The 13,472-nt window shown below is 37.3% G+C and overlaps 1 protein-coding gene across 1 annotated transcript in view; it reads left to right on the forward strand.

Moving 5' to 3' along the window:
• Nucleotides 1-11,971, forward strand: part of Snrpc (small nuclear ribonucleoprotein polypeptide C) — an 18,609-nt gene extending 6,638 nt beyond the window's left edge. Inside the window, exons 3-6 of the mRNA XM_015487579.2 lie at nt 2,145-2,253; nt 6,148-6,237; nt 8,330-8,434; nt 11,624-11,971. Coding sequence (XP_015343065.1) covers nt 2,145-2,253; nt 6,148-6,237; nt 8,330-8,434; nt 11,624-11,748 — 429 coding nt within the window. The 3' untranslated portion in view covers nt 11,749-11,971. The remainder of the gene's footprint in view (nt 1-2,144; nt 2,254-6,147; nt 6,238-8,329; nt 8,435-11,623) is intronic.
• Nucleotides 11,972-13,472: the final 1,501 nt, after the last annotated feature.

The following is a 13,472-nucleotide window of genomic DNA, read 5'->3' on the forward strand; positions in this document are numbered from 1 at the left end:
CCCCACACACACACATGAAAACAGAAATGAGGGCTGGGGTTGTGGCTCAGCGGTAAAGCACTCACCTTGCACGTGCAAGGCCCTGGGTTCGATCCTCAGCACCACATAAAAATAAACAAAGATATTGTGTTCAACTACAAATAAAAAATATTTTAAAAAACCCAGAAATGAATTTAACATGTCAGATTTTTCCCAGTGATTTTGTTGCTAGATTCCAGTCTCATAGGTTATTGCTATAAAAACTATTAAATTTAAAAATTTGGTTAATTTAGGGTTTCTTATTACTAGTATCATGGTTAAATTCTGCTGTTAAAAACAAATCACTACAAACCATTTATGTAAAAATGCCAAATCAGTTAGGCAATAACAAAAGAAAATTTTCAAACATTCAGTCATTCAGTGCTACATCTTTTGAACTCTTTTTTTTGTTCTGGAGATGGAACCCAGGGGTGCTTTACCAATGAGCTACATCCCCAGAACTTTTTATTTATTTATTTATTGTGAGACAGCATTGCTAAGTTGAGGGAGGTTGGCCACAAGTTCATGTGATCTTCTTGTTTCAGCCTCCAGGGTCGCTGGGATTATAGGTATGGGCCACATCCATCTTGGACTGTTTGGTTCTTTTTATTTATTTATTTAGTTTTATTTTTATGTGGTGCTAAGGATTGAACCCAGGATTCATACATGCTAAGCAAGCATTCTACCACTGAGCCACAATCACAGCAGCCCCTGGTTGGTTCTTATTTATTTATTTATATATCTTTAGTTTTAGGTGGACACATTATTTTGTTTTTATGTGGTGCTGAGGATCAAACCCAGTGCCTCATGCATGCCAGGCGAGCACTCTACCACTGAGCCACAACCCCAGCCCTCCTGGTTGGTTCTTAAGTATGATTTTTTGGTTAGACATAAGGCATCATTGCTGTATTAATGTAAGCAGTAGTTTGGGAGACAGCAACATTTTGAAATATAGTTTCTCTGGCTGGGCGCAGTGGCACACGCCTGTAATCCCAGCAGTTTGGGAGGCTGAGATAGGAGGGTTGCAAGTTCAAAGCCATCCTCAGCAGAAGTGAAGCACTAAGCAACTCAGTGAGACCCTGTCTCTTAAAAAAAAAAACACACACACAATAGGGCTGGGGATGTGGCTCAGTGGTCGAGTGCCCCTGAGTTCTAGTCCTGGTAACCCTCCCTGTAAAAAAAAAAAAAGATAGACTCTGCTCAGTGGACATTAGTCACATCTGCTGTGATTGAATTAGCCAGGGGAGGAATGTAGAGATGTAGTTAGGCAGCCATTAGGAGCATCTGAGTGAGATCTGGCTTCCAGGCCTTAGTTTAATGTTTATCAGTTTTGTGTTTTGAGGTAAGTCTTAAGCATAAATAGAAGATAATAACTGTAGTTTTTTTCAGCAAATTTACTGACTTACAATTATGAATTATAATTTACTTTTATATATATATATTTATTTTTTTTTAGGTGTAGATGAACACAACACAATGCCTTTATTTTTATGTGGTGCTGAGGATTGAACCCGGGTCCTGCCCATGCTAGGCGAGCCTCAATCCCAGGCCCTATAATTTACTTAAACAAATTTTTTTTAGTTGTAGATGGACACAATACCTTTATTTTTTATTCATTTTTAAAAATATTAAAAAATTATCTCTCTCTCTCCTCTCTCTCTCTTAAAAAAAAAGAAAATTCATATGGTGCTGAGGATCAAACCCAGTACCTTACATGTGCCAGGCAAACGCTATACCACTGAGCTTCAACCACAGCCCCATAATTTACTTTTAATTTTATGCACACATTTTATATGTAGAGCTTATTGACTTGTCATATAATTACAACTTGATGTGTTCATTCACACAGAATATTTCTGTCACCACAGAAAGTTCCCTTTATAGTTAGTCTCTAGCAAAACTGGCCTTTCAATTGATCAATTAAAGAGATACTGTGTCCACCTATAATTAAACAAACATTTAAACAATAAATAAATAAATAAATAGATTGCTATAGTGTATTGTAGGATATTGTGTAGTAGTGCCTAGCCAAACTAGCTGGGTTGCTTACATAGAGGTAAATATTTTTCAACTTTCTCATTTAGGAGATTTGTTTCTGTATCTGATACAACCTTTTTGTTTTACAGCCATCTGTGAGAAAGACACATTGCAGTGGTAGGAAACACAAAGAGAATGTGAAAGACTACTATCAGAAATGGATGGAAGAACAGGCTCAGAGCCTGATTGACAAAACAAGTATGTTTTGGTTTCTTGTTCTGATGTGACAGAATGGTCCCATTCTATTCCCTCCCTGTCTTTTTGTTGTGTTTCACAGAAGCAATGCCTTCTGAATGATAAATAGGGGAATTTGCCCATGTTGAATGGAAGAAGTGGAAGGTCATTGATTTCCCAAGAATATAGAAGCATGTTAATATTAATTGTTGAGGGTTGAGCAATCAGAGATAGAGTTGTCAGGTTTGGGTTATATTGGGAGGTGGGGCAGAGAAGAATGGAATTGCCTAATATTTCTCTGTTGACATGATTTTTTAGTAAATTTATGTAAACCCCTCTTTGTAGTGATCCACAATTTTTAGAAGTATTTTTCTGTTGTAATAGGTAAAGGCTGGGGAGGATTTATGATTTTCTTCAACTAACTGGAGAGACTTCATTTGACTTTCTTATTTGTAGCCCTGAAAGAAAGAAATAGCAAAGCAAAGAAACAAATAAGACTTAACTGATGTGGCAAAGTAGTCTGAATATTTTGGACCCATATTTTTGTTGTAAATGCCTTTTTTAAAAAAATATTTATTTTTTAGTCATAGTTGGACACAATACCTTTATTTTATTCATTTATTTTTATGTGGTGCTGAGGATCAAACCCAGGGCCTCCCGTGTGCTAGGGCTAAGCCACAACCCCAGCCCCTGTAAATCCCTTTTTTATGTTAATTAGAAATGTTTTGTTCTGGCTAGTTGAACCAAGATACTGATAGAAGTTACACTTGTACTTTAGGTTATACTGGTATATTTTTGAAACATGACCTTTCTTAAAAATTCATTGTACTCCAAGCTGGCAGGCAAATGTAGACTTTGTGATTAAAAAAAAAAAAAAAAAGCAAAACTATTTTGAAAAGTTTTAAATAAAGTAGAAAGACTGAATTAAGGCCTGAACTTTCTCTGTCCCCACTCCCTACTTTCTCATCACCCAGCTACAAGAATCTTGTTTAGCTTACACCAAGTTTCTTAATCTTGCATTCTGCCCTTTGCATTTTAAGATGTTTAGGAACATCCTGGGTATGAACCCACTAGTTGTGACTACTTTTAAAAAATGTTTCCAGGCATGTAGGAGTACTGAGTACCTTTATTTACTCCCTTTTGGTGTCCAGGATTTTTATGGAGTAAATCTCATAAAAATAGTAAATCTATTTCATTTGAAAAAATTAATTCTGTCATCCTTTTCCTCCCGTTCCCCAGTATGGGGATTAAACACAGGGGTGATCTTCCAATTAGCTCCATCTCCAGCTGTTTTTAGTTTGAGATAAGGTCTTGCTAAGTTGCCTGTGTTGTCCTTGAACTTGTGATCCTCCTGCCTTAGCATCCCCACTTGCTGGGATTTCAGATGTGTGCTGCTGCGCCCAGCTAGAAAGTACCTTTTTGATTGGAAAAGCCCTTATTGAGATATATAATTCCTGATAGAGCACAGGTATATAATAACTCTTATTTTTAAATTTTTTTTTTTTTTTTTTTAAGTATTTATGTTTTAGCTTTAGGTGGATACAATATCTTTATTTTATGTGGTGCTGAGGATTGAACCCAGTGCCTCACATGTGCTAGGCAAGCACTCTACCTCTTGAGCCACAACCCCAGCCCTGATTTGACCTGATTTGTATTGATGGGGGTGAAGTAGGATGGCCTGCAGACCATATTGAATTGGGAAATTCTTACCTCAGGTATAGATTTTTTTTGTTTTTATTTTTGCCTTTTTTGGTACTGGGGATTGAACTCAGGGATACTTAACCACTGAGCCACATCCCCAGCCCTTTTCTGTGTTTTATTTAGAGATAGGGTCTCAATGAGTTGCTTAGTGCCTCGATAAATTGTTGAGGCTGGCTTTGAACTCATGATCCTCCTGTCTCAGCTGATGGGATTACAGGCATGCACCACTGCACACAGCTCAGATGTAGATATTTATGAGTGTGCATTTTAATATTTAGTTGTGACTTTTCTTTTTTCTTTCTTTCTTTTTTTTTTTTTTTTGTTACTGGGGATTGAACCTATAGGTGCTTAACCACTGAGGCATATCCCCAGCCCTAGTTTAGTTTTTACTTTGAGATAGGGCCTTGCTAAGTTGATGAGGCTGGCTTTGAATTTGATATCCTCCTCCCTCAGCCTCCTAAGTTGCTGGGATTACAGGCATACACCACCTGGCTAATATGACTTTATTGGGGACTGAACTCAGGGGCACTCAACCACAGAGCCACATCCCCAGTCCTAGACAGGGTCTCACTGAATTGCTTACTGCCTTGCTTTTGCTGAGGCTAGCTTTTCTAGCCACTGGGATTACAGGTGTGCGCCACCACACCCAACCTGTTATGACTTTTTGAAAGCCAAATATAGATGATCATCAGTTTCTTTTCTTTTCACTTGTACCTCATATGGTAAGAAAGAAAAAAGTTGATAATATTGGATATTTTTGAGGTTTTTTTTTTGTATTGGGGATTGAACTCAGGGGCACTTACCCACTGAGCCACATCCCTAGCTCTATATTGTATTTTATTTAGAGACATAGTCTCACTGAGTTGCCTAGTGCCTCACTGTTGCTGAGGCTGACTTTGAACTCCTGTCTCAGCCTACCAAGCTGCTGGGATTACAGGGGTGCGCCACCACACCTGGCAGTATTGGACTTTTTTAAGATCATAATTTCTTTCAGGGCAGGCTCTTGCTTTGAAATCAGTGTTTTGGGGCTGGGGTTTAGCTCAGTGATAGAATGCTTGCCTATCTTTTGTGAGGCACTGGGTTCTGTCCTCCTTAGCACCACATAAAAATAAAAACATAGGGCCGAAGCTATGGCTTAGTGGTAGTGCACTTGCATGGCATGTGTGAGGCATTGGGTTCGATTCTTAGCACCACATATAAATAAATAAATAATAAAGGCCTATCAACAACTAAAACAATTTTTAAATAAATAAAAACATAAAATAAAGGTATTGGGTCCATCTACAACTACAAAAAAAAAAAAAAAAAAAGAAAGAAAGAAAGAAATTATTGTTTCTTCCACATCTCCTAAATCAGTGCATTAATTTAAAAAATGGCAAGGCAAAATGATGTGGTGTTTTCACCAGGATATAGAAAAGATACAAAATTTTAAAGCCTGGCCTTTGGGCATGTATTACACATTTCTCAAACAAGATAATGAATGGCTTGAGTTGGTTATAAGTCACATACAGATTAAATGTGACTACTTTGCTGAGTGTGGTGGCACATATACAATCCTAGGGACTCTGGAGGCTGAGGCAGAAGGATCACAAGTTGGAGGACAGCCTAGAGCACCTCAGTAGTAGAGCACCTTGGTTTTAATCCCCAGTATTAAAAAAGAAGAAGAAAGAAAGATGATGATTTCTTGTTGGTAAAAGACATTGGTTAGGTAGGAAATTTTCACTCTCAAGGTCCCATTGTTATTTTAACCATAGAAATACTATATAGTAAAAAGTAAAAGTACTTGGTAAGTGAATAAAATTTTTTTATGGGAGGTACTGAGGATTGAACCCAGGGGCGCTTTACCACTGAGCTATATCCATAGTCTTTTTTATTTATTAGTTTGAGACAGGATCTCACTAAGTTGCTGAGGCTGAACTCCAATTTGCAATCCTCCTGATTTGCCTCCCAAGTTGCTGGGATTACAGGCATGTGCCACCACACCCAGCTTAAATTAATAAAAATTCTAAAGCATTTAAAATAACTAAATCAGTAGTTAGTTGCTATTTTAACCAGTGAATACCTACAATTGATTTTAAAATAGTAGAGTAATGACATAGTAACTTTACATGTTAGAGTGAAGTATTTGGAATATTTAAAAGAAAAGTGGTTATTTTTGTAAATGTATTTTGAATTCATATTCATGTTTGTTTTTTTCCCCTATCCATCTTCCCAAAGCGGCTGCATTTCAACAAGGAAAGATACCTCCTACTCCATTCTCTGCACCTCCTCCAGCAGGTGCTATGATCCCACCTCCCCCTAGTCTACGTAAGTTTAAAGGTTTTATATTAATGGGTGTAACTGGGTAGATTATCCTTTGATTATGTTAGATTATCTTAGTTGGTTTTCAAATGCTTATGTAAATGAATACATGAATAGTAATAGAAAACAACTTTAGTGGTATAATTTCCAAAATAGTTTTCGAGTTGATTTGATGATATTATTACTAAGGTATTGTAGTTGTGACATCCCAATTCTTTTTTATTTTTATTCTTTGTGGATTTTTGAGGTGGATTCAAATGGAGAGTTAAGAATGAACATGTGATTAAATGAACTAATATGTAAATAGGTGTTGTTGAGCACATTAAGTTAGTCACTGCTATGAACAGAACACCAGAAGACTGAAATAGCTGGTAAACTTCTCAAGTCTTTTTTCATATTTCTAACCCACCTAACAATCAACATATATGCCTTGTGAAAGATAAGAATTGGATTGTTGAAGGTGGAGCGGTTCCAGTGCCTCTGCTCTGTAGAAAAGCCTGTCACTGCATAGCAGACAGGAGGAAATTGAATACTAGGTTATAGTCCTTTTTGCTCCCCTGGGAAGGTTCAGATTGAAATTGGATTCACTCATCATGGATACAAACACAATAAGTTTGACTGTTTTAATTGTTGCACACTAATGCAGGTGAACCCCTAATGGCCTGCCAAACCATTTCTAGGTATTTGTCATCGTGGGATTTGGTCTGGCCTGGGCCCACAGCAACTCCCAGGTCACTTATGTCTTCTTGTTCACCTTGATTGACTTTTTCCCCCACCTTTTTGTTTTTTCTTTCAGTGTTGGGGTTCAAATGCATGGCCTTGTGCTTGCCAAGCACCTGCTGTTATCACTGAACTATACCCCTTAGGCCTCCATTATTTTTAATAGAGTAGTTCATGATATGAATGTATCATAATTTATCACATCATTTTCTTAGATATTGTTAGATATTTAAGTTATTCCAGTTATATTGTTTTTATAAATGATACTATCAGGAATATCTCTGCATATAAGTCCTTGTTCTTCAGAAGAATATTCCTTTTTTAAAGTACTCGGAATTAGGCCCAGAGGCAAGCTAGGCAAGCACTCTACCACTTTACCACTATGCTACATCCCCAGCCCTTAAAAGTTCTGTCTGAGACATGGTCCTTGAACTTTCATACCTCCTATCTTAACCCTGTAGTAGCTAGAATTACAGATGTGTGCCAGCTTGCCCAGCTCAAGAATCTTTTAAACATAAATTTTGATCTTTTTGAGGGCTGGGGTTGTGGCTCAGTGGTAGAGCACTTGCCTGGCATGCGTGAGGCACTGGGTTCAATCCTAAGCACCATGTTAAAAAATAAATAAAATAAAGGTGGTATTGTGTCTGTAAAACTTAAAAAAAAAAAAAAAAAAAAAAAAAATCTGAAATTAGCTACTTGTGATTTTAGTTCATTACCTTTTTGTCAAGAGCCCTAGCGAGAGTATAATCTATTCTTATTTATTTATTTAGTTGTGCTGGGGATTGAACCCAGGGCCTCATGCATGGTAGGCAAGTTCTCAAATACTGAGCTACGCCCCTAGCCTCAGAATTTTTGTTTTTAAACCTGAGGAACCTAACTTCATTTTATAGTTCTGTCTAGGCATGTTTTTATTTTTATTTTTTGCTTTTTAGTTATAAAGTAACTAAAGTTTTATGGCATGTGATTTTTGTAGAGCTACTGTTAATAAAACCATTAGAAATCCATTGTTTCAAAATTGGAAACAATTCCTGAGACCATATTAGTTTCAATTAAGAAGAAAACTTATCAGCTGAGCATGGTGGCATACACCTGTAATCCCAGTAGTTTGGGAGGCTGAGACAGGAGAATTGTGAGTTGAAAGCCAGCCTGAGCAATGGTGAGGTGCTAAGCAACTCAGTGAGACCCTGTTGGTAAACAAAGTTCAAAATAGGGCTGGGGATGTGGCTCAGTGGTCAAGCACCCCTGAGTTCGATCCTTGATAGCAAAATAAATAAATAAATAAATAAATAATAATAATAATAATAAGAAGAAGAACAACAACAACAACAATATATAAGCATAGAAATATACTTTGACCATAAACACTTCTTTATTTTAGCGGGTCCTCCTCGCCCTGGTATGATGCCAGCACCCCATATGGGAGGCCCTCCCATGATGCCAATGATGGGCCCTCCTCCTCCTGGGATGATGCCAGTGGGACCTGGTAAGTCGAACTGTCTTTCCTTTCAGCAAGCTATATTGTTTTTGTTCTCTAGTTAAGTGGAATTCTTAAGTAGCTACCTAAATGTATTATTACATGTATTGTAACAGATTTGGTTAATCTTTAATGATAAACAAAGAAATATTGGATTTATTAGTATAAATGGAGTATCTAATAACCTTGCGCTACTAAAAGCAAGATAAGGCTGCCTCTGTCTTCCTTCTCCCTCCCTGTTGTTTTGTTTTATCTTGACTTGTGGCCACTAATGATGAACAGGAGGGCAGATGAGCTTATTTCATTTTGATTTGGAGCAGAGCTTCCTCCTGTTGCACATATATATTTATTATTTACTTTTAATTTTTTTGTGTGCTAGGGATCAAACACAGTGACTTGTGCCTGCTAGGCAAGCACTCTACCACTGAGTTAAAGTATACTTTAACCCCAGCTCTCTTGTTACATATTTAATGGCCCAATCAGTATTCTAAAAAGACCTAGTAGCTGTTATTTTGTCCAGGGAGTGGGAAAAAAATCCTATACCTGAAGCATTTTATTTACTTCTTAATTAAATTTAATTTTTTATTTAAGCAGTTTTTTGTGTGTTATGGATTGAACCCAGGACCTTGCCCATGCTAATTGAGTGCTCTACCACTGAGCCATTACCATTTTATTTAGTGTAAACATAAATTACATTGATTTGCAAATATTTCTGATCCATGGGTAGGATCTTTGCTTTGTGAGTCTGCTGATTGGAAAATTGTATTTCTATCATAAACCCATAAAACAGTGCATCTTCTACCAACTTTAGTTTCGTTTTCTTAGAAATGGTAGGAGACTGTGATGTAATCTAGTCCAATCTTACGATTGTTTTGCCTACCAAATTTCTGAGCATTTTGGGGATGATTTGCCTGATTCTTTTTAAGTATATCCAGTTAGTTTTCATAAAAACAATTTTGTTTTCATGCTCTTTTTTTTTAAGAACAGTTAAGTCATATAACTAGAATAATAAATATGACTGACCTAAACAGGTTTGGGGACATCTGATTGATGCCTACATCTCAACTGGAAAAAAAGGTGCAAAGGTATTATAGTAGCTTTCTAGCCAGAAAGTAGTCAGTATGCTGCTGTGGGTATCATTTAGAGTTCCTGACTTATATAGGCTTGTGGACCCAAAACACAACTGAAATGATTGATTTAGCTTTAGCATTCTTAAATTAGGGCCATGTATTCAGATACCTAGAGGGTTTAGGATGTGCTGAACTGAGGAAAATATGACCTACCTAAAGAAGAAGGCTTCCAGCCAGGCACATGCCACCACACATACACCACATGTATGGTGGCATGTGCCTATAGTTCTACCTACTCAGAAGGCTGAGGCAGGAGGATTGCTTGAGCCCAGAAATTTAGGCCTACTTGGACAACATAGCAAGACCCTGCCTCTCTTGAAAAGGAAAAGGAAAGAAAGAAAAAAAAAAAAGAAAAGAAAAAAGGGTCGGCTTCCAAAATTCAATTTCAGCCTGTGATTGACTTGAGAATGCAGGCTTGATGTTTTCTTTTTAAAAAATTTTCAGAGCCAGGATAAAGTGATAAGATTGTGGGATTGTGTTAAAAATAATTTGAGGAGTTGGGGGTTGGGTGGGAATAGAAATTAGTTGGGGTATAACTGAACAAAGTTGGTCACGAGTGGATAAGTGTTGATGCTGGATGGTGGATACATGGATATTCATCATACTCCTTTGTACTAAGTGTATGTTGGATTTTGTGTCTTTGCATATAGTCGTGTTTCTTTTTGTGATAAGACTATATTCAATTTTAAATACATTTTTTTATAGTTTTCTTTTTTTTCTAAGTATAGCTTTCTTTTTTGCTACCTCCACACTGGGGCAGCATTAGGTATTGAACCCAGGGCATTGTGCATGTTGAGCAAGCACTGAGCTACATCCCCAGTCTCAAATATAGTTTTCCTTGAACTATTTACTTCAAATCTTTAATGAAAACTGTTTAAGTAAAAATAAATAACTAGTGCTCGGCATGATAGCATATGCCTGTAATCCTAGCACTTGGGAGGCCAAGGCAGGAGGACTGTAAGTTTGAGGTTAGCCTCAGCAATTTAGTGAGACTCTCAGCAACTTAACAAGACCCTGCCTCAAAAAATAAAAAGGACTGGGGATGTAGCTCAGTGTTAAGCACCCTGGGTTAAATCCTCTGTATAGGAAAAAAAAAAATAGGCAAAATTTGATACTTGAAAAATTTATGTAGTATGAAAATTATGAGCAGGGGGGCTGGGGTTGTGGCTCAGCGGTAGAGCGGTTGACTTGTAGGTGCGAGACCCTGGGTTCTATCCTCAGCATCACATAAAAATAAATAAGTGAAATAAAGGTATTGTTTCCAACTATAACTGGAAAATAATTTTCTTTTTATGAGCCATAATAATAAAATGAATACCCATGAAACCACCACCCAGCTGGAAATAGAACATGATCTATTCATTGAAATTGCCTGTGTTGTTCCCTTACCCCTCTGCTTGCTCTCCCTTCCCTACCTCATATATTTGGCTGATTTATTGATGGGACACTTAAAACAATTCAGTAATAGTTTCTAAAGTGCATTAGAAAAATAAAATTTTGTGTATGCTAATTGTTATAAATCACATTATTGCCTATTATTTTTCTTGACTTGAGCTAAGTATGGTTACTAACAGGTTCTCAGCATGGGCCTCCTGCTCACCTTTCCTACAACTCCGAACAAACGCTTAGTGGTAAGATTGTCCTCTGTGCCTGTGTACATTCATGAAATAGCTCCTGGTTATATGGTGGATATAACTGGTTAAAAGAGCTGACTGAATAACATGTGACTTAGTTGTGAATTTCCCTGAGTAAGAAAAAAGGTCGGTTTAAGGAACTAGTGTCCCTGGTGATTTCTCAAAAACAGTCTATTCATAGTTTCCCCCTTACTATCATTAGATCATGATACCCACATGGTTCTTGTGTTGACCTTTTTGTTTTTTTGTTTGAGAATGTCTAAGTAATTTACAAATGTGATGAACCTGTTGCATTTCTTCTGTCAAGTGTGTCTTTTTTCCAGCATTTTGCAGGGGGGGTACTTTATTTGTTTTTAGTTGAAGTCCCATCAGACACTCTCTCAAATGTTATTTCCTCACTCCCATTTCTCCCTTTTCTTTGTTTTGTCCTGCAGCTCCTGGAATGAGGCCACCAATGGGAGGCCACATGCCAATGATGCCTGGGCCTCCAATGATGAGACCTCCTGCTCGTCCCATGATGGTGCCCACTCGGCCAGGAATGACACGACCAGACAGATAAGGATAGAGGGGAGCTTTTTCAGTTTTATATTACTTGTTTACTTCATTCACCAGGAGATCATGGTGCTGTGTGACTCTGGGTGTTTTCTAACAGTATGACAACAAAGACTTGCTCCCTATTTGTATCAAAGAGAATAGTTTCAGAAGGGAGAAATTGGAAAAAGTACAGTTTTCATTTGTATTGTGAAATGTGAAAATAAAGTTGTCAGCTCTTTTAGTTAAAAGTGTGTTCCCTGTTCCCTTTTTCCTCCCCTTCGTATTCTTTGTGTGTTATAAAGAGATCAGACATTTTGGTTGTGGTGTCCTAGCTCATTTTCTTCTTCAGCATGTACTGTGTGTGAGATTCTTTTCTGTAGCTATAGAGGAAGTCCCTTTTAGCACCCTGGCTTTAGATAGTAAAATTCTTTCGCCTGGGATTTTGGTAAATCTAACAGTTCTATAGAGCTTGTTTTGTTTTTCTTTTTGCATGCTGGGAATTGAACCCAAGGCCTAGCACATGCTAGGTAAGCACTCAACCACTGACCTACATCCCCAGTCAGTTAAGCTTTTATGGCTTTAAATAATAAACACCATAATTGGTTAATTTTCGCATGAATAAATGGAAAGCTTTAAGTCTTTCATGATGAAATAGGGGAAAATACTTGATGTTTTGTATTTTGTATATCTCAGCTAAAGAAGGCAGGAATTGCCTTAACCTCAGCTTCTCCTTTCTCTTGGCTCCCCTCTATCTTGGCTTCAAATAGCCTGAAATTTTCAATAGGAATCATAAAATTAGGCAAAGTTTTGTGATACAGAAAATGTACTTAGAATACTATTTGGAAAACATCTAAAAAGCATTGGCATAGTTCATATTCAGTTCAGTATAAAATTTACACTTTTTCACATTGCAAGTGGCATTGAAAATTGTACAACCTCTGGGAAGGGCAATTTGGCATTATCAGAATTACAATACCGGTATCCTATGACCTAGTATTTTCATGTTTAGGAATTCATCCTACAGGTCAAGTTGCACACATACAGAATGTTGTGTTAAAAGATTATGTATTGGGGATTCCACCTCTTGGGTCCCCTTCTTCCTCCGGGAGAAGTCTTTTCTGCTGTCCTTTAATAAACTTCTAATTTCTACTCTGAAAAAAAAAAAAAAAAGATTACGTATTGGACTGAGGTTGTGGCTCAGAGGTAGAGCGCTCGCCTAGCGCGTGCAAGGCCCTGGGTTTGATCCTCAGCACCACATAAAAATAAATAAAAAGAAAGGTATTGTGTCCAACTACAACTAAAAACTAAATATTAAAAAAAAAAAAAGATTAGGGCTGGGGATGTGGCTCAAGCTGTAGCGCGCTCGCCTGGCATGCGTGCGGCCCGGGTTCGATCCTCAGCACCACATACAAACAAAGATGTTGTGTCCGCCGAGAACTAAAATAAATAAATAAATAAATATTTAAAAAAAAAAAAAAAAAAAAAAAAAAAAAGATTATGTATATTGCAGCAAAAGATTGGAAACAGCATTACATTGATACCTGTGATAGGGAGCTGATTTATGAAGCGTGATTCATTCACAGTGTTGCATATGTCAGTATTGTTAGAATAAGGAAGCTCAATAGAAAAGATTTCTGCAATACACATTGCTCTGCATCTTAGTTTCTTCATACAACAATATCTTATTCACTGCTGTCCATTGTTGAGAAAATATATATCTAGGAGTCTAAAAGACACCTATACTGAAGC

This window comes from Marmota marmota, unplaced genomic scaffold, assembly GCF_001458135.2.
Source record: "Marmota marmota marmota unplaced genomic scaffold, marMar, whole genome shotgun sequence".
NCBI classification, from domain to species: Eukaryota; Metazoa; Chordata; class Mammalia; order Rodentia; family Sciuridae; genus Marmota; species Marmota marmota.